At 40.5% G+C, this 22727-nt stretch overlaps 1 protein-coding gene and 1 pseudogene across 7 annotated transcripts in view; both read right to left on the reverse strand.

Annotated features, from left to right (window-relative positions):
• The window catches only part of poln (polymerase (DNA directed) nu), a 94527-nt gene that overhangs the window by 17030 nt on the left and 54770 nt on the right, over positions 1-22727 (reverse strand). For all 7 annotated transcript variants that reach the window (XM_030753243.1, XM_030753246.1, XM_030753245.1 and 4 more), the window contains 4 exons: positions 17285-17342; positions 12710-12787; positions 2987-3098; positions 885-967 (listed from right to left, as the gene is read on the reverse strand). In XM_030753243.1, coding sequence (XP_030609103.1) covers positions 885-967; positions 2987-3098; positions 12710-12787; positions 17285-17342 — 331 coding nt within the window. The remainder of the gene's footprint in view (positions 1-884; positions 968-2986; positions 3099-12709; positions 12788-17284; positions 17343-22727) is intronic.
• On the reverse strand, positions 8735-8853 carry LOC115797627 (uncharacterized; annotated as a pseudogene).

A 22727-nucleotide genomic window follows, 5' to 3' on the forward strand; every position in this document is an offset into this window, starting at 1 on the left:
CTCATCTGTATATCTAAAGCACACCAGATGCACATGTGTTACACAAGCTACTGATCATTCACTATTATAGTTATTGAACCCTGTCAAAGTACAATATACCAAAAAGCAAAAACACAAATGCAAACCCGGTAAATTGTCTTGACTTCAATATGTTTTGGAACATAAACATTTGCACAACCTTGAACCAGTTAGGATGGCAACAAGATTAAATGTATACATTTGATTTTAGTCATTTTTTTTTCATTTAGATTTTCCTTTGTTCTAAAGTCAATTATATAGTTTAATTTATTACTATTTTTTCATGCCCTACTATTAGTTATGTAGCTTTGGTCCACACATACAGAAACATGCACAGCTAGAGCACATTCTCTACCAAGGCCAATGCCGTATACTGTTGTTTTGTGGATCCGCAACAAAACTGAATCTCTTCTTTCCTTCTCCATGCTCCACCTGTCCACTAGCTTCACGAAACCCATTGCTGGGAAGTATATGTGTAATCTTGATGAGAGGCAGACAAGCATACAAACAGCAGATGCCTCAGTTAGCAGAATCAAAGAAGCAGTCTCCTGTGACATCGATTTGTGGTCGTGTGTCTATGTTCATGTGTGCATGTTCATGAGCACTTACACCTGTGTGTGAATCACAAATGGATCACAAAGTCACACAAAGTCCCTTTATGGACCACATGAGACCAAATGAGAGGAAAATATTCATTTTCCTCTCATTTCTCTTCTGTTTTTATCTTCTATCTAATTCATTTATCATCTTTAACCTATGAACCGCTTTATAACACTTCAACCCATTATGCTATTAATTTTAAACATACTCATCATTTGTTCAATTGATTGACAAACTACTTTTCTATAAGATGTGTTTGTACTCACCTGCCCCATAAATAACAGAGTACACAATGCGTTTGGCATGCTCCCTGTCCTCAGAAGTCACCTCATTCTCACTCATCCCCTTCCTGAGAGAAAGATTCAGAGAGAGATGCTTTTTGTCCATTAGTGAAAGAAATGTCACTAATATTTTATCCATTTTCACTGTTGTGGAAGAAAAAAGTTATGATTTACAGTCCATTTAAAACTCCAAAGTGACACCTGCTTTCAAGAAAATCAAATGTTTTTTTTAAAGGCAAGTAGGCAACTGAAGTCCTTGGCAAAGTTTAAACCTTTATAAATGCCAAATCACTACTACTAATGACAAACTTGGGGTAAGATTTCTGCCAACAAATGGAGATTAAATATCGTTCAATTTGACTGAGGTGTGGTTGACAGGAATTTTGAAGGAATGACCAAAGAAATGCTGGGTAGAAAAAGTAAAAAGACAGAAACAGTAAAGACCAAGATAAAAACAAACAAGCTCATCGGGCAGCAGATTACAAACACAAAAAGAAAGTGAGATTATAGATGTTAAAGACACATGAAATAGAGAAAAGAACAGAGGCTGCAGGAAAGAGAAAGAAGCAGGGACAGACAGACTGAGACAGTTATGTAATGTGATTTGTAGACAGCCGTAGTACTGGGGATCAGACAGGGTGGGATGACACGTCTGCAAACTGGCATTTCTGGAGGGGCTGACAGGGAGCTGCCACAGCTAATCAGTGTTGAAGGAGTGTCCCACACATACCCACACTGCAAGTCTGGTGAGCTTCAACATCAGCCTTACATGGTGACATGTATCTTCTTAGATATGATGACAGTCCAGTACACTAAAATGCCTCTCTGTGTATTTTTGTTGCCTGCCAGGCCAATGCACAGATAGTTATCTTTGAAATGACTTCAGAAAGTAAATGATGGGTAGCCTATTATGTCCCAAAGTGAGCATTTTCCTCCACTAACATCTGGCTGAACAGAAGTCATTTTGGATTTTCATTGCCACCTGCTGGAGAGGCATTAATGCACTAAAAAAAAACTAACTGCTGTTTTGCAAGTAAGCATGCCTTTAATTTGCAGCAGGACAAGATAACAAACAGAGCAACAAGTTGTTCTCTTTGCATTTAAAAGAGCTTTGCATTAGAAAAAAAAGAGTCCACGTGATATTAATTTTATCTTCTTTATTTTTTTTAGAATTTTTGGAGTTGATCTGTTTTGAGACTTTATTAGCATGAATGCTGTATTAAAAATATTTGACAAACATTCTGAAACAATCTGGTAATATCTATTTCCAATTAGAGAAAGATGAGGAGCATTACTCTCCTTTCTCTGAATCTAAAAAAAAAAAAAACTGTGTGGAGAGGAAGGGAAAGAAGGAAACAGAAGGGGGAAAAAAACTTAAATGCAGTAAAAGCGAGAGAAAAGAAAAGGGTATAACAACAACAAAGGAAGGGGAACAAATGGAACAACATCACACAAGAATTAAAGCAGACGGAAAACTAGGTGAGCAGAAGACTGAATAGGAGAGAGAACGAGAGTTTATAAGAGGAAGAGACAAAGGTGGAGTAATCCCAGCAGAGCTGCAGTGACTCCAGCTAATTTGTTTAAAGGTGAAAGAGAGATAATGAAAGAGACAAACTCCAAAGCCTCAGTAGAGCTGTTCTAATGCTAATCTGTTTAACCGGGTGCCCTCTGCCACACACCTGTCTGAGATGGGTGACAGGAGTATAGGTATGACACGCACCATACGCACATCATCAAAGAGACAGCACAGACCTGTGCCAACACTGACACACACTGCGGCGGCAAAGAGAAAAACACGCACACACAAAGATACTTCAAAAGCCCAACAGTGTAATCAGCGGGCCGACCAGCCCTGGGGTGTCCTGCCCAATGAAGAGAGACAGAAAGAGGCAGTTGGCAAGGTAGTCATGGCAACCAGACTAGTAGCATTTGAAGTGAAACGAGAGAGAGAGAGAGAGAGAGAGAGAGAGAGAGAGAGACCGGGAGGCAGAGAGGGAAGGAGACACCCTGTAGATCACCAAAACTCACCTTGGCAAGAACATGAGCGTGAGTGTGTCTGCGCATGTGTGTGAGTGAAAGAGACCCACCACTGAGAGGCCAGCATGGTAAAGACGTCGGCCTGTGGATTGGTAAAAATGCGGAGCAGCTCGGGGTCAGAGGAGAGGTGAGCCAACAGACGCAGCTCCACCTGGCAGAAGTCTGACACATACATGCAAACACACAGACATCTTTCTGTTACTACACACTCTTTCACTTCCTGCATACAAGCCATAACCACCAGACATGTTTCTTTAACGTCACATCATCTAATTACAAAAACTGCACGCTAGACTCCACAGAAAGCAAAAGGAAAACCTTTAGATCTTTAATTTTAAAAAAGAGTTTGACATTTCGGGCAAAGGGCTTTTTGACTCACTGGTAGTTTTGAAGATCAATACCACTTTCATGTCTGGATAGTCAATATACAGCTAGAGCCAGGAGTTGGTTTAAACAGCAAGTGTGTTTCCTTTGGAAGGCAACAACCCCTCACCAGCACCTCCACATGACGTTACTCCCTTTCAGAAGTTCTGTATTGCATTATTAAATATTATATTTGTAGATTTTTTTTTTACATTACTCAGTGTAAGGTATTATTGGTGCTAAAACTGCTACCTGCTGTTCCCCAACCTGCCATCCTGAGTGGAGTGACCAACACTGACACCAAGGTCAAAAGAGTGAGAGCTTCCAGTAAGAAATAAAAGGTAACTGTGTGCAGAAAAAATCAATGTCTTTGTGAGCCACATGTTTCTACCAGCTGTTGACAACAGCATGCTCTATCAGCAAAAAAATTTACATTTCAAACTTGACTGCTGAAAGGAAAATGTTCCCATTTTCTCTGGTGGTTAAAGACACACAGTTAAGGCAGAAACTCCACAGTCCTCTTGAACAGTCTGCGGCTGTGGTGGTGTCAGATGAACTGATACACAATGTCATAGAGGCTCTCAGTGGGATTCAGGCGAGGGCTGGGCACACTCTGCCCACATGAGGCCGGGCATCATCTTGAACCAGGAGGAGCCCAGGGCATGCCTCCCCACACATCAGTGACCCACTGCCAAACCGGTCATGCTGGATGATGCTGCTGGCAGCACAATGCACGTCACGGCATCTCCATACTCTTTCTCATCTGTCACATGTGCTCAGTGTGAACCGGCTCTCATCTGTGAGGACAACAGAGCACCAGTGACAGACCTGGCAGTTCTGGTGTTGTATAATGAAAGCCAATCAAGCTGCATGGTGCTGGTCTGTGAGCTCATGTCCTGCCATAGGACATCAGGGCCTCATGCCACGCTCATGGAGTCTGATTACGACAGTTTGGTCACAGACATGCACAGGAGTAGCCCACTAGAGTTTATTTTGTAGGGCTCTGGCATTGCTCCTCCTGTTCCTCCTCACACAGAGGAGCATGTGGTCCTGTTGCCAGGTTGCCTTTTTGTTACCTCTCCAATGCACCTGTTGTCACTTTCATTTGCACCGAAGCAGTTGACAGAGGTGCACAATGGTTTCTGCTTCCTAACTGGACAGATTGATATCCCTTCAGTTTAACTGACTTTGTGTTATACTGCGATGACCAAGTGTTTCCTGAGCAGAGCATGATGATTATTATCAGAGACGTACAGTATGTTAAATGAATCAGAGACAACTACAGACAGTAGCTGTAGCCTGACTCTGCTGCTTACTCGACATATGACCTCAGTAAACGCTTTGCTGATGAGTTCATGACCTCAATTGCTAGTTTGAAAGATACAGCAGGATGTGCTTTAAGGGCACAGCTACCATATAACCTTCAATTTTCCTTGGTTCTTCAGTCAGATCATCCCTCGCTAGGGACATGTGGTTTAAAAGAAACAAGATATTATGACTAAAATACTCAAATCATATCTTCAAAGCAAGACTTCCCAAATCAAAGGGTCACGCCATGTTGGCTACGTCTATCATTTATATACAGGCTATGGAGACAACATAGACAGGGCAGTCATATTTGCAGTCAAACTTTTCTCCACTGTGCCTACCTAAAAATGAGCTCACTGTTCCACCAATTACAGGTAAATCAAGACAATTGATCCAGAGGCCCTCAGTATATTTACTGACCCTGACAATCTCATTTTAACCAGATTCAGGAAATATCTCTGACTCTAGTGAGTGTAATGTAACTCCTCACAGTAAAGACCAATTGGAAATGAAAATTTTGCACCAAGAGGGGCTCTGTGTTGACACCCTATATGAAAGTAATCTTTCTCTTAATATTCCTGGCCTGGGAATAAGCTACTTTCATTAGGAATATTTTCAGTTTTGTTCAAATGTGGAAAATCATTGTGTCCCTTTGGGCAAAAGGTCCCTTTGCTTTTTTCAGCCCTGCATGATTATGTGGGCAGCTTTACTAAACTGGTCAAATGAAGTACGTTAAAACTTTAAAGTCAAAAAGCTCACAACAGGCGCTGATTCTATTACTTGGCAATGTAATGACGCATGCTGCAGTTACACTATTGTGTCTTTCTCTCCATAATGCATCTAACAACAGGGTGTCCCTTGAATGCATCAATTTGATCTCACAAAGCGTTCTGATTTTATTTTCCGTGTGACGTCATAATTACCATGATTTGGATCCATTTTGCTGCATCCAGCTCAGAGTGAGCAAACTGCCATGTTAATATGGGTTATTAGGGAAAAGACACGCAACTTGGGACTGCATTAATGATGTTATTAAACCTTGTGACTATAGGCAGTGCAAATGGAAATGTCACACTGATCACAAAGCATTTTAGTTCATATAATGGCAATTACATTTAAATGTTTGGTTATGAGTCCACATATTATGAATAGCTTTCATGATATTTAAACTCACTGATCTCCCAGTTTTCTTGTAAGAAGCAAAACCTTTCAACTAAAGAACAGACTAATATTAACCTGTTGTGCTCATATCAAACATGGCCAAAGTTTCAAATAGGCCACTGTATGTACAGTGTATCACAAAAGTGAGTACACCCCTCACATTTCTGCAGATATTTAAGTATATCTTTTCATGGGACAACACTGACAAAATGACACTTTGACACAATGAAAAGTAGTCTGTGTGCAGCTTATATAACAGTGTAAATTTATTGTTCCCTCAAAATAACTCAATATACAGCCATTAATGTCTAAACCAGCAGCAACAAAAGTGAGTACACGCCTAAGAGACTACACCTGTAAATGTCCAAATTAAGCACTGCTTGTCATTTCACCTCCAAAATGTCATGTGACTCGTTAGTGTTACTAGATCTCAGGTGTGCATAGGGAGCAGGTGTGTTCAATTTTGTAGTACAGCTCTCACACTCTCTCATACCGTTCACTGAAAGTTCAAATATAGCACCTCATGGCAAAGAACTCTCTGAGGATCTTAAAAGACGAATTGTTGCGCTGCATGAAGACTGTTATATAAGCTGCACAGAGACTACGTCTCATTGTGTCAAAGTGTCATTTTGTCAGTGTTGTCCCATGAAAAGATCTACTTAAATATATGCAGACATGTGAAGGGTGTACTCACTTTTGTGATAACACTGTACAATGGCACCAGACTGCTGTAAACTGTTTATTCTACTCTCAGCTTTGCATGATGTCATAGAGAGTGGATATCCTTAATATGGTCACCTTAGGCACACAGTTCTGGTTATAAGGACATAAGCCCCACCCAACTGCTGTTCAAAACTTCTGATTGTGAGGGGAAGTCAATCAGAAATAAGTCAGCTTAAAGGAATGAGAAGGGACCTAGCTCCCAGTCACACAGGCCTACAAACCAGCAGGTGACCATCTGGCAACCATGTGTATTCCCCAACCAGTTGCTAGTGTGAAACTGGCTATAAAGAGCTATAGGGTGTTACACTAAAAACCTCCTTGTGATTGCTTTTGTCACTAGAATGGGAGATGTTAACTTGTCTGCACAAACTCTTATAGTGGAATTAAAATTAAAAAAGAGCGCCACAAACTGGAAATGGAGATCAAGTAAAAGTTGCACCTTTTGAAATGTGCTGGTTGCAGCTGTAAAGCACAACTTTTACTTTAAACGGGAACGTTCCCTGTTTCTGTCACACTTTTCAGTTTTACCACAGCTTGGAGAGTAAATGACAAGTCTTTGCAGACAAGGTGGCATCGTTCATGCAAACTACAGGCAACTGCGGCAATCTGCCAGCAATTAAAGAAATCAAAAGGAAGTTTTTGGTGCAACACCTTCTTTACCACTGATTTCACCTGACCACAGCCAGTAGCCTCCAGCTGGTCACAAAATACACATTGTTTTCCTAGCAACCCGAAATAAATAAATAAAAATACCTGAGCCAAAAAGGCCTCTGACACAAACTTGTTTTCAGACATTTGCCCAAGGCCATTTCATAAGCAGAAAAAATAACCAGAGGCTAAAACTATGGACAAACACAAAGAGTACACAACACACACACACACACCTCTTTGTGGCAAATAACAGTGTGTTAAGGTAAAATGCCCTGTACTGACAGGTCTACAGCTGCTCTCTTGTCAGTTTGGTAGATCTAAATTGAAACAGCTCTCGAGATGCAGTCACATGTAGTCACACACAAGAAAACCCAAACACACATTTCTATCTACTCTGACAAAGCGACTGCAGTGCAATCCATTACTGGTATTCTGCACAGACATATCCCTTTCCTCTGCTTCCCTGCTTCAAATCAAATTAAAGTCCACCAAATGCAGGGAAAAGAAACTCCAAACAGACGGAGGAAAATTGAGAGATTTTCACTCAGGATAAAAATACCAGCTGGAATAGGTTTCTGTAGAAAGACAGATATGTGGATAGGATTGCAGGTATTTTATGTCCTGATGCATTAAAAACAAGCAGCATTGAATTTATCTGTGGTAAATCTGACAGTTTATGAGATTTAGGTCAAAAGATTCGGTCGTACTAAGAAGGGGAAGAATTTGTAATAAGCTCCTTAGACTGTTCAGCTCAAAATGCAGGCTGAAATAAACACTGATTTCCATTTAGCCGAGCTCAGAGTATAGATCGCAAAGGAAAATCTACAAGGGATGGATAAAAGCAGAGACTCCAGGGGGTTGGAAGAAGAAAAGAAAGCAGGGTGATGGCGAGGTAAAAGATGGAGGAAAAGAGACATAGTTTTGGTTGTGATGAGATGAGCAAGGGAGTTTCTAAAGATATCATCCCATTAATGTTTCATGAGCTCGATCACACTTCCTCTGAGCACGGCTGGCAGCCTCAGAAACATATTGCTGACCAGGATCTCTGTGTGTGTGTGTGTGTGTGTGTGTGTGTGTGTGTGTGTGTGTGTGTGTGTGTGTGCGTGTGCATGTGCGCATGTGTGTGTAGAGAGAAACCAAAACAGAAAGGGGAAGAGAAACTTTCTGGGTTGATATTATAGGAATACATACATGAAGAGTATGATACATGTCAATCTGTGATTCTGAGTTAGCATGTGCAAGTACTATATCTGTTCTCCAAGGCCTGCTTCAAACAGAGACTGTCTCTGCGATAAAAATGTAACAATCAAGAATCTCTGTATCGATCCATCCAGGAATAACTCTGGCTGGCAAAAAGCTTCTCTTGAACTCAACCCTATTTTGTTTCTACACATTCATACAAGAACTTTTTTCTACATCTAAGTTCTTCCTAGCTAACATTCGCACTCTGATGAATACATCGGAAGCAACTCAGGGTTCACTATCTTGCCCAAGGATACTTTGGCTTGCAGACTGGAGCAGCCATGAACCAAACCACCAACCTTCCGATTAGTAGATGACCCGCTCTGCCTCCTGAGCCACAGCCACCCCAAGGCTTACAGCACCTGCTATTTCCAGGCAGTCTCCTATCCAAATAGTAACCAGGCCCTACCCTGCTTAGTTTCTGAGATCAGACGAGATCAGGTGTGCTGAGGGTGGTATGGCCGCAAGCAAATAAAAAGCCACAATAGAAACTATCTTGATGGATAAATAGTACTACAGGCCAGACAAACGAAATGAACTTGATTTTGGAGTAAACTGTCCCTTTAATAGTGATTTAGTTTTGCTACAATACAACTGAGAAAAAAAGATGTAGTATATGCACTCACCAACCACTTTATTAGGTATAACTGCTTGCTAATGCAAATACCTAATCTGCCAGTCACATGGCAGCAGCTCAGTGCATTCAGGCATATAGATATAGTCAAGATGACCCGCTAAAGCTCTGAGGATCAGAATGAGAAAGAAAGATTATTTAGGAATAGATAGGAAGGCAACAGTAACTCAAATAACCACTCTTTGCAACCAAGGTATGGAGGAGAGCATCTCTGAATGCACAACACGCCAAACCTTGAGGCAGATGGGCTACAGCAGCAGCATACACTGAACTGGGTGCCACTCCTGCCAGCTAAGAACAGGAAGCCGAGGCTACAGTTCACACAGGCTCACCAAAGTTGAACAACAGAATACTGAAAAAACATTGCCTGAGTCTCGGTTTCTACTCAGCATTCAGATAGGGTCAGAATTTGGCATAAACAAAATGAAAGCATGGATCCATCCTGCTTTGTATCAACGGTTTGAGCTGTTGGTATGCATTACTACAAACCACAGATTCATTCCTCAGGCAGAGTACAAATATATCGAGGGGACAGAGCCATGCCTTTGTAATGCCATCAACCACATGAAACTGAGTAGCTCTTGGTAATGCTTCACGCTATACTGCAGCAAAGTCTGGAATTAGTGAAAAAAAAAGTGGGGCGATAAAAGCTACATGAGATGCACAATGAAAAGTACATGAGTTGCTCGTTGTGGGCTGTAGGCTTGCAGAAAGAACAAATTGACCACCAAAGACGGGCTGATTAAAGTCAAGGATGAGCTGAAATTTAAAGTCAACTTGGGAAACACAGATGCCATGTGCACCATTTTCTTCAAACCCAGAAATCCAGGTGACAAAAAAATGCAAATGCAACCAAAGAAAACAGTCTCAGTCTCAACAAAGGCTCTTAATCTGTTCAACACTTTATTTCTATTTCTATTAATTCATCCTGATGAACTTTTCATTGAATACTATATCTAAAATGTATTATTATATAATAAATGGGACGCTGCAATTAAAAATTTGAACAACAAATTTGAGTGGTTCTAGCGGTGAAAAACTGAACAATTTTACCAGTTACACTTATAAAAACAGATGGATTAGAAATAAAGGCCTGACTTCAATACAAGCCTGCCTCAAATAAAAGCATGCGACTCTTTCTAGTTAAAGTAAATCAAGGCCACTGTTGCTACTTTAGGGTGTAAGGAATACCAAAACCCCTTTTTTATGAGTGACCCTGACAATGATACACTGAATTAAAGGTTTTTGTTTTTTAAGTGCATCTTCATTTTTTCTTTTGCTCAAGGACACAGAGGGCAACACAATATATACACCATTAGTTTAAGATGATTGACAGTTGTTGACAATGAGCCATATTTAGAGTTCCAAATTATTTTTCCAAATTCCTCTCCTAAAAACTGCAATTCCACATAATAATAACTGTAAGTTAGCAGACTATGAGTTATGCCTGCACACAGATGAGAACAAAGCTCATGCTGTTTAAGGGCAGTAACTTAAAACATGCTGCTTGTATTATATTGAATAAAGCGTCTGTCAATGGGAAAAACTGCTTTTCATGTTGCTTTTCATCTCTAAAATATCTGCTGTTAACATTATAATTTACTTTCAATTTTCATTTATCTCCCTGTTTTGAGGGTCAAACCATTTGAAATATGTGTGAACGAGCTTTTTTTTTCATTAGAGTATATTAAAATCTCCAATAAAAAGCTTGCTAGATGGCAAAAAATATATTTTTATGAACTTAGAAAGCTAAAAAAAAAAAAAATTTCAAATAAAACCAATCTCATTGCATGCTGATGAGGGTCTTAAGCCTGCCTTTGTTCTCATCTTGGCTCTCTTCTTTCTCTCTCTGCAGCTCCCACACACCAGCAGACATCACCAAATAGAAAATGACTGAGTTCACAAATGCGAAACTACACAATGACACATTAGACACATGCAGGTTGCTTTGGGACAGGGATGTTCAAACTGTACTATGAATAAGGGTTTGTTTATCTTTGGTGAAACAGACTTGTGGACTTTTATGTGGTGGGGAATCAATAAACACACACTGCTTTCACAGACTGGAAATTAACATTCAGATGTGTCTCATTGAACTTTATAAGGACACTGGAAAGCAACAGCAGTTTAAACACACACACACACACACACACACACACACACACACACACACACACACACACACACACACACACACACACACACACACACACACACACACACACACACACACACAGATAAACACACTGTACCAGTTCCAGTTTGGAAAGGACATCAGAGGACATACAAGTGGTGAAGCACTGCAAGGGCTCCCTCGGAGGGGTTGTTTCCATAGCAATCTAGCCTCTAAGTCCATGTGTTAGTGTGGGCATGTGTTGGCCTGCTGGCTCGAGCGTGTTAGTGCCTCCCTGCTCTTTGTGTATATGTGGGATCCTCACTCTTACTCTGCTGCTGTCCTCATGCTAACCCGGGTTTATCTTTCTGGTTATGTAAGTGTGCCACACTGTCAGGACCAGCAGACACCCCGGCTTCCCACAAAGCCCTCCCAGACTGACAGTGTCCCGACTCTGCTCTATTTGTCTGCACAGCTAGATCACCACTGCACTCTGAAGTGACCTTTTGATGCCAGCTGAGGTCATGTCAGCAAAAGAGGACTGTTTAGGCTCACAGTTAGAAACTTCAACTCAAGTATGGGGCCTAGTCAAAACACTGATGCTGCAAATGTTTGCACAAAAAGCATTACTCTAGTCTCAAAGAAACTAGTCAGGTCTTTGCAACAAGCATTAGTTCAAATGCAGTAATACACCTGCTGATAAGAAGCATATTGATGTTAACAAGTCATTTATGATAAAAGATTTATTAACCTTAATAACGTGTTGTTCTCACTTTGGATCCAGTAGCTACAAAAAAGCATTGTCATCTGTCACTAAGCACATAGCTCAATACATAGGTATTGAGCATAAGTATATACCAAGTCTAATATTAATATATATAATATAATATAAAGCAATCTGTTTAATTTACATTCTTAAATAGTCTATAAACTGTTCCCAGGAGATAAGTGATTGTTAATTGTTACAAGCGCTTATGATGCTATAATTAACACATCATTAAGCCTTATTAATACATAATATATGCTAGTACTCATCTTATAAGGGCTTACAAGGACCTTCTTACTTACTTATTACAGAACTCTTCTTTTTCCTTTTTTTATAAAGTGTTGCCAAAAAAGGCATTAATTGGTCTTGTTTGACTTACATATCTCATTTTAAGGTCAGAACTTTTCAGCCTTTCAGCTCAGCTTTGAAAGTTGAAATAATGTTGGTACCACTATGGGGCAGAAATTCTTCTGCTCCCTTAGACTTAGTTACTCTCTGGGTCAACAGTAAATGCAAAGACATGCCTGAGCTGGTAATTTCTGCCGAATCGAGAATAAATGAATTTGTGTCAAAACAATGCAGCAATAAAACTGCTCATGTACAGTAAGTATAATAGATAATGGTGATATCTTTGTGTCCAAAGATGGTTACTTTGGAGTGACACAGTGTATTAAAAGAGATCCAATATACTGTATCAATCTCAAAATAAACAGACCTTTTGAATCAGAAACAAATACAGGAAGATAAAAATACCCAGTGCTGCTAAAAAACCATACAAAAACATTATGCATTGATACTCCCCACTGTCCCACCTGCAGCAAGAAAAGTGCAGCCCTCCTGAGGAATGAACATGGCCCGAGGATGAACAGTCACCACCTCCTCTTCCTTTCCTGTGAGGACCAAACACAGACTCAGGAAATCATCATTTACTGCAAGCTACTTTAAAATAGATACATTACAACAGCCTCTTGTAACCTTTCTTCAAGGCTATCCCAGCTGACATAGGGCGAGAGGCAGGGTACACCTTGTACAGGTCGCCAGCCTGTCGCAGCCCCAATATGATAACATATTTCAAATATTTTCATTTGTCAATTCATTGGGATGAAATTATCCTTATTAAATTCAATTAAAGTGAAATAAAATAAAAATTTACTGCTCCTGTACTGCCTCATAAAATTTTTATTTAATTTAATTACTTTACATACTGCTAGCTTAATCTATAAAAAACAGAAATACTGTATATTATAATATAGATATATTACAATATTTCTTAGGTGTTACTGAGACGGGGTGGCTGCTGTCAGACTGCAGCAATGTTTACAAGAAGTCTGCCAAATTTAAAGACGTAACAGTTCATCTGCATACAGACAGCTTTCATTTCCAGTTTATTCCTAACTGTGTGGTGATGTCGCTGTGTAAAATAAACCGGCCGTGGATGGGAGCAGCTAAAAGCACTGCTTTTCTTCACTTGTAAAATATCCACACAGGGAGTTTGATGATGGGTTCGAATTGGTATTTTATTGTGATAATAATGACTTTAAGAAAAAAAATGCTCATTAGTGACGTCTGGTTTGCTTCACAGATTAATTGACTGACAGAAACAGTCAAGCAGCTGGCCAGTCGACTTGCTCAGCATACTCTTTTATGGCTCAGTCACACTAGAGTGAAATTAAAACAGAAAGCTCCTAACAGCTAGTAAAAATTGGTGGTAACCCGGTGATTACGTTTAATTATTTTGGTGTTAGAGACTGATTACTAGTAGTTGTGCCAGAGGTTGAGCACACAACACCCTTAACTTTTGACTGCAAGGCACAGGTCGCCTGGTGGGATTGGCGAAGGTTTGCAAATAATTGCTGTCTAATTTATAAACGCAGACAGATTGTCTCTGATTGCAACGTGTTGGCAGTCTTTGCCGATGAGTGCAACTCATCTGCAATGCATCACAGATACATGTAATTGCCAAGTGAACCCCATTCAGCAGCATACTGATAGTAGACTGACTGCAGCTTGTTGCTGTTTTATCGCCATCATGATGCACCAAAGTTGCTTTGAAGATGGCAACTGACTACGAGTGGCTGTAAACCAGGTCTCCATCTTTGAACAAACAATTTCAACGGCAACAAGTTGCAATAATTTTGGTCGTGGTCTGGTCTCAATCACTGTTTTCCCTAGTGTGACCGTAGGAGTATTGGCCCTGGACCATCGATCCACTGGATTGAAAAAGGAAAACGTAAGGCATTTAGCAAATAATAATCAATGCACTGTAAACCACACAGACGCTGAGCTTAATGCAAATGCCTTTGTAAGTGCCTCATGCTTCATCACTTCTCAGTCTTGCTGTGAGAAATGCCATGGGCCAGAGTAAATTGAATTTAAATGAATTTCACCTTTTTAAAGTTTAGCATCTCAGTGCGTAATATGTGGACGTCTTTCTCAGCACATTTAAAACACATTTATTGACCATCTACAGAATAACACATGGAGTTCATGCAGCATGCAGTGAGAGAGAGAGAATGAGAGCAAATACAAACAGTCAGCAGCTGGGGGTTTAAAGGAGCAATAAAAACTCTTGTATCTGACTTAATGAAGGGTTACATTACGAAGCTGCAACATGCTATTAAGAGGAAAATCTGAACCCAGTCAGGGCCAGTCTATCACTGCCCTGTGCTGAACTGAAGTGCTGATCTTTGTACAGGAGAAATGATAACAATAACAGCCATTGCACACACTGTGTGAACCATCATGTCCCACGCCAGCATGATTAAAATGCCACTAAAGCAGCACACACACACACACACACACACACACATTGATATCCCTTGTGATTAGTGTCTCCACCTCTCACCTCAAGTCACAAAGTGAAAACTGATAGGGGAATGACAGCAGGAGGGAACAAGGGATAGTGATGGAATAAGAACACAGATGATACAAGGGATGTAGCAGAGGCTGAAGAGGATTTGATGGCAAGGACCTCTGGGAGTCTGAGCGAGGGAGGAGCAGAGGTGCTGATGTTTGCACCTATGAATCACTCAAACAGGGAGAAATAAAATAGAAACACTGAGAGGACGGAAATAAAGCAATAAAGCTGAGTGCAGCACAATGGCTGTGACTGACAGCAGAGTCAGTGTCAGTGGTCATGCCAACAGACAGACTGACTTGCTTTGATGTTTTATTCATCATCTTGTGTTTGGGACTCGCTGTCAGCCAGCTGATCTGGTAAGTCTGAAGCACTTACCAGTGTTAAACTGAGACTCTCCAGACTCTGAGACCTCACAAAAACAAGGAAATCATCCTTAAATAGGAGATGATCAGCTGTCACAAACCCTTGGTATCACAGTTGGGTGAACCAAAGGTTAGCTAGATGCTTGAGTGGGATATTCACAGCACTGTCAGAGACATTATATAACAGACACATGGCAATAAAAGAATTGTGAAGAGAAATATAACGGCAAAGATTGTAGGCCTCCTGCCATTGGCCACAAAGAGCCAATGAACAGCTGGGCCGCTAAACGTGAGCTCATCGTGTTATTGAGCTGACATACACTTAAAGAAGAAATTATATATATATATATATATAAAAGGACTGGTGTTCACTAAATTATTTTAGTTTGTCCAATTCATTTTGAGCCTCAGAAAATGGGGGCTGTGTACAAAACAGTCAATGCAAAATCTTTGCTAAACCCCTTGAATTAAAGGGAACTTTAACAACATCTTGATTGTTTGCAAAATTACAAAAAAAAGTGTCACTGTCCAAATTTATGGACCTGTCTCTATAAACATGCTACTTTTTGTTTTTCTTGACTTATGGTATCCATAATGTGAAGTTGCATGATTTTTGTTCAAGTGCTCTGGTAGGATGAGCCAGACAGTGTAACATAAATGGAGGAGAGGACTAAAATTCGAGACACACATGGAGACAGAGTAAAATCCAAATGTCCATAAAAAAGAAAGTCCAACGTAACCCATAAAAAAACAAAATAAGAAAATCTATAAACAAGGAAAACTAGAAAACATGACAGTATGGCTTGAAAGCTTGACAACTACTCTGAATAAAGAAAATCCAGCAAGTGGGAAGTGCTAGGCAGGAAATATTTATTCTGAGGAGAGTCACTAATTGAACACAGGTGTCGAGCAAAAATGGAAGAAACAAACAAAAAAATGCTATAAGTAGAAGAAAGTAAAGTGTAAGAAACAGATTTCAGGATAAAACAGGAAGCAAGTAAAACGAAACACAGATGACTTCCCAGTGGTAGACTTGCTTCTAGAAAGACTTTGTCCTACTTTAATGCACTCTAATATCTGTGTCATGAGTGTCATTTTATTTTATGGGATTTTGAATTTAGAAAATCCAACATAGAATATAGAAATGTAAACCAATAAAGACTTTAGGCTGCATTAATATGAAATAAAAAGCACTGGTGAACAATGTTCTGGACAGAGTTGAAGTTGCTACTTCAAATTAAAATCTACTTACTCTGCTTATAAACTCAAGTTTGCTATCTTAGCCAGATTCTGTCATGAATAGTAATTTTCCTGTGGATTTGTCAAATAAGTTTGATGAAAAGTGAAGATTTGTGCTGTTTTCATGCTGTCATTGCCACAGTATTTAGCAAATATTGTACTAACCAACAAGGGCAGCTTGGTGTAAATAAAGCTTGGAGAAGAAGCTTGAGAAGAAGACTCACTGGAAAAATAATCTGATCTAAAATTGTAAAGTTGATGCTTGTGTCCATATGGATCATGAAAGTAAACACTGATACCACTTGCAGAGCTGAGATAGACAGGGTGATATACTTTATGCTGCACAGGCAGTCCTTTAAGCAAGGTTATTTTTCTTTGAGGTTTCAGTGCAGTAATACGCTACGTTTTTTAATGATCAATATGACTTTAATATTGACTAAATACACTCTAAAAAGAACTTTTGCATGCTGAATCATAGTCTGATATGGTACATCCATAAAACGGATTATTATTATAATTAAATTCAGCTGACTGCAGTTTTAATTATCAACAGGCTAAAACCAAAAGGTGCTACAGCTGCAGGACTACAATAACAAGCAAAACAAGAAGAGGCACAGCGGGGGTAGCACACAAAAACACAGGAGACATATTTGACAGCGTTTAGTAAGAAACTTTTTTATGAAACCCCTTTTTATGAGCTCCCTACTCATCGACTCATTTTGCATGCTCCAAGAGAGATCTTCCTCACTCACTCACACACACACCTCAAAATGTATCACTGTCACTCTCTAAAATGTGTGGGAGGCCTTCTCTCTCTGTTATAATGTGTGTGTGTGTGTGTGTGTGTGTGTGTGTGTGTGTGTGTGTGTGTGTGTGTGTGTGTGTGTGTGTGTGTGTGTGTGTGTGTGTGTGTGTGTGTGGCTTACCTCGGATGTACTGCTTCTTGGTGATTTGAAGTGGCTGCCTTGGCAGGGCCTGGAAGTTCTAGTTTGGGAGAAGAAGCATTTTGTAAGTCAGATGGAGTTAACCATGGCCCTGTAACGTCTCATTGAAGTTCCTGTTCCTCATGTTATTCTCCAAAGAACAGCCCTGACTTAGATGATCGACCTCTACCTATGCAAGAAAGGTCAGATGTATACACTTCCAGCATGCTTATCAAAGTTATAAAGAAGGGATGAGGTAGTGATGGTCACTACTCTACTTGTGCACATTTAAAAAACAGGGTTATTTGATCATTTCCTTGCTTCAAATGAGGTCTGTCATCAATACCATACAATTCCTGTCTTATGCCAATTAGTTCCTCCTGTGTCTCATTTGCCCCCTGTTTCCAGTGCCTCATTTGTCTTTAGTGTATAAGCAGTCCTGTCTTCTCCTTTGTCTGATGGTCATTTGTGTGATCTGTTTCCACCAGTGATTTTCCATGTTCTCCATTTCTTAGTGTTCCTATTTTTGCAGATTGTGCCTTTTGGATTCTTTTGGACATTATTTACTTTTTTTTTTTTTTTTTTTTGCACTTTTGGCCACAGCAGCTTTTTATTGGCAGTGGAGAGAGACAGGAAATGGGGGAAAGATACAGGGAAATTGGCGACGCAACACGACATATGTATGTGGTCGCTGGCTTCACCACTAAGCCACCCGGGCACCCCAGACTTTAGTTACTTTTACTGAACTTTAGTCTTCAGTATCAGTGAAGCTTGCTTTTTTGTTTTACTCCATGTTTTTGGTCTGCACTTGAGTCCATTGGACTCTTTTTTTCTATGACAAGTGCTCGTTGTAAAAAAGGTCTATAGTCTCTGGGTCCAAGTTTGGTTTCTGAGATGACATCATTTTCTGGTCATAGTGGCTTTATTCGACAGTGTAGAAGGACAGGAAGGTGGGAGGAGAGATGGAGGAAGACACGCAGAAAAGGTTGGGGCTCGAACCTGTCCGCTTCTGTGCTATGCCTCACGGCATACATGGACGCCTGCTCTTCCACTGAGCCACCCGGGCGCACTTTATAAGTTATTTTTTTAAGACCATATAAAGCTCCTCCAGGAGAACAGAAGACAAAGTGTTTACACAGGTTATGAAGCACTTCTTGTGAGGATGCTGCACTTCATGAAATTCTTGGTTGCAAATGTCTTCATGCTTTTTTACATGCTTTGTTTATTTTACCAGTGTCTCATCAGGCTTCACTTTTGCATCCTGTTGAGGTTGTTGTGGCCCACTCTTAAAATGCTAAAACAATTGATACGTGTTCTGAGAGTTTTGAAGTTATATGGATGTTAAGATTAATGTCATACTCGTGGTGATGCTGATGTGACTGGTTGACTACTGATGCACCTACGTGCAAGAGGTTCATTATTCAGACTAATCTCAGCAGTCCTCTTATTGGATGCAGAAAAGCTGACCACATACCTAACGAAGGTCAGATGGACTGAAATGTTGTAATGTAATGAATATTCAAACAAGCAAGATAGTGTGTGTGTGTGTGTGTGTGTGTGTGTGAGTTCAATTTGATGTGATTTCTAATAACTTTTGCATAATATTCTAGTTTTAAAGCACTTTTATGTGTTGTATTTCCTGCTGCGTGGTTAATGTTGCGTTTAAAACCAGATTTGGTTCCATCAAACCTGCATCAACAAACATTAAGCAAATGGCTGTAAATAACAAAAAAATAATGTTGGTTGGGAACTTTGCAGGTAGGAAAGCTCCACGAGACTGATATCACAGTGAATGCATTAGAGTCCTTGAGTGTCCTTGTCTTTCTCTGCACCTCATCACACTACCTCATTTTTATTCCTTTAACTCGATGACCAGCAAGCATTTATATACTGCTGGCTACGATTACAAAAGAAGAGAAAGCCACCTGGAGACACCTGCCAATGCTACAGAAGTTTTCAGAGACACACTGTGGAAGAGGAAGAGCCCGATTATCACCGGGCTCTTAGCCCACCCTGCATCCACCCACTTAGTAACATAATACATTGCTGATACAGACACACACACAAAATTACACATATGCAGGGTTTTTTTTTTAGCCTGAAGGAGGACAAAACAGGAAAGATAATTACGCTCCCCAGCATGCACACATACAGTTTAAAGGAGGGAGTAAAAAAGCAGGTTCAGACTCAGCACTTCCATTTTAATCCCTGTTAATCCCACTGTATCAACCCACACAAGCAGCACAAGGAGTGGGTGTGTGTGTGCATAAGAAGGATACTCGGATGTAAAAGGTTATTGTCAAGGACAGGCAGGACACATTAATCAGTGTGTGTGCAGAAACACAAAAAGATTCACATACAAGATTTACACAGAGCAGAAGGCAGGTGAAGAAAAAGACAAACAGAGCCAAACGTGTGTTTCTATCGGGCCAATATTATAGCAAAACTATTTGTGTGATAGCCCCATGTTTCCAGTCTAGGTCAGAATCAATGCACAGTTTGACCCTGTAATGAGCGTGTATGAGTGTTAAACAAAGAAAAAAAACTGCTGTCTGCTTCTGCCACTAATTAATTATTTACTAGAGGTAGAGAAAGAGAGATGGGGAGGACTGCAGTGGCAGAGTGTGGGCAGTGGAAAGAATACATTAGAGGCTGGGCAGACACCAATGACACACACACACACACACACACACACACACACACACACACACACACACACACACACACACACACACACACACAAGTGTGTTTTGCTATCTTTGTGGGGAATTTCCATTGACTTCCATTCATTTCTACAGCCTAAACCTTACCTTTACCCTTTTCCTAACCCTAACCATCACATACCTAACCCTAACCCTAACCTAAACTCAATTCATACCTTAGCCCTAACTCTGACCCCTGACCCAAAAACAGGGTTTCCCCTTGTGGGGACAAGGTTCCAGTCCCCACAAGGAGCAATTGGTCCCCACAACGTAGTATATGTCAGGAAAATTGTCCCCACAAGGTATTATAAACATACGCACACACACACACACACACACACACACACACACACACACACACACACACACACACACACACACACACACACACACACACACACACACACAGATGATCATCCTATGAGATACGTGACCTGGGGTGCGTATTTGGGGCAGAGTGAATGGCAGACATGTGTCTGCTGTGTGCGTGTGTTGTCGTGTGATGCGACATGCAGTGTGTCAGGTATGAACACTCAGTTTTCCCATAATGCAGTATTGCATAGTACAGTGACGGCAGCATAAATCAATACAAATGCGCGCACACACACATGCACACACTGACACACACAGGATTACAAAATGCTATAAACTGCCAGTGCAGTCAAGATTTTTATGTATGTGGTTGCCGGCTTCACCACTAAGCCACCCAGAAGCCCCCAAGATTTTTTTCTAAGGCACGCTCACACCTTTTTCTTCATGTCTCTGTTATTGCAACACCTCATAAACACAGCAAAGACACACAGGAAGAAGATTTGCCAGATGAATCCAAATGTAAGGACTGGTACTTGTATTTTTCTTTTCTACTCTAAGTGCTTTATTCTGTAGCTATAAGTGCTTTGCTAATCATCACATACATCAATAGATGCATCAGGGGCAGTTTGGGGTTCAGTTTCTTGACCAACCTTCTAATTGGCGGACAACCTGCTCTACCCCCTGACCCAAAGCCATCCTTGATAATAAGAACCTGTTGTGGCACATTTTGGAGTCAGCCACCTATTGACAACAACTTGCTGCTGTTGTTTTGTCAAAGCAAATGCTGTTTTTCATATACAATCAAACCCACTGGATGGTTTGAAGAGAAAGTCGAATCTAAGAATGATAGCGGGGAGATGGAAAGACAGAACAAATCAGAGACACAAGAAAATCAAAGAGATGAAAGGCAGGAAAAAAGAGTGGGGCAGAGATCAGGAGATAAAAGATAGATAAAAGAGAAAAAGATGAACAGAGACAGAGAGAAAATCAAAGAATTACAGAGCTGGGATGCAGGCAGAGTATAGTACATGCGTCACTGCAGCTTAAGAGAGGGGATGAATGAGAAATTGTAGAATATAAAGAGTCTAGGTCAGCTTCCTCTGCTCACTGCTGACTGCACAGTTTAAAAGAGACACTCAAATATATTTATAGACAGTCACCCTCCCCAGCTCTGGTCAGTACTTATCCATCGATGCACACAGACACGTATGGTTTATGCATAGTTATGCTTGAAATTCTCAAATACACACAGATGTAACATGATCAAATCTAATAAATAATAATGAACCTATTATTAAACACAGACGCTGGAGCTACCTAAGCACGTCCATGTGGGCCAAAGAAACTGATTAGACATTTTACGACAAGCTGATGAAACGTAGCTCAGTCTTCAACTTTATGCAAGAGCAATATCCGCTGATGGCGTCACCTAATGGAGAAAAGCTTTCACTGCATCCTCTCTGACTACCAAACACTTAAATACAACTTCAAATGTGAATACAGACACACACCTGCTCTGTGTGTGGTCTAAGTCATTATCACCCTTACTGTGTCATGAGGGACGAAGAAGCAGTTCATTAGCAGCCGCTGCAGGAGTCCGACTGAGAGGGCGCGCTCTCATACCTTCCCTTTAATGTGCTCTGTCCTCTGATTGTCTATAATTCACAACTAAAACCCAGGCGCACAGCAGCACAAACACAACAGGTATATAACAATAAGCTCATAAACTGTGTATGCACATTAAAATGCACAGACACACAAACACAGCAGAGCCACTTTAACATTGGCACAGGTAGGATCTTATGAAATAGTGGCTGCTGTTGTTGTTCCCCTAATCACATCATTGTGTGTGAATTATACCGAACTGACACAAATACCTCTGCTGCAAACCGACAACACACATATTAAATATTGTGGTCTGTTAGATTCACACAAACATGCACACACACACTTCTAGGAAATAAATCTGTACTATCAACTGCCAAACAGACCAACACGCATTGCTGTGTTTTCTCTCCTGGGCTCATTGGCTACAAATGAGCCACTTAATCACACAGATGTATTTTTTTTTGTGTTGTCTTTCCACCACTGGAACTGGAACTATATCACAACTCAGGGTTTGTCTTCTTCAATTCCTCCTCATGTCCTACTATGAGCTGATTATGAAGCTGAAAGTCGCCCCTACTGGTCCTTCACGGGGGTCTGCATGGACCCCTGAAGGGGACACACAATGACACTTGCAACTAAAGCATCTGTTAGCACTGCTTTTACCAAAATGCAATCTTCAGTTATTGTCTAATGATAATTACATTTTTTTAAAATAGCTTTTTAAAATGTATTTGCATTTATTCATCAAGTAGGAAATCATGCGTCAGATATCAACCATCCGGACAGCCTGGCTAAACCAGAAGTCCCGACATGTAGTTGATGGG

This window comes from Archocentrus centrarchus, chromosome 18 (assembly GCF_007364275.1).
Source record: "Archocentrus centrarchus isolate MPI-CPG fArcCen1 chromosome 18, fArcCen1, whole genome shotgun sequence".
NCBI classification, from domain to species: domain Eukaryota; kingdom Metazoa; phylum Chordata; class Actinopteri; order Cichliformes; family Cichlidae; genus Archocentrus; species Archocentrus centrarchus.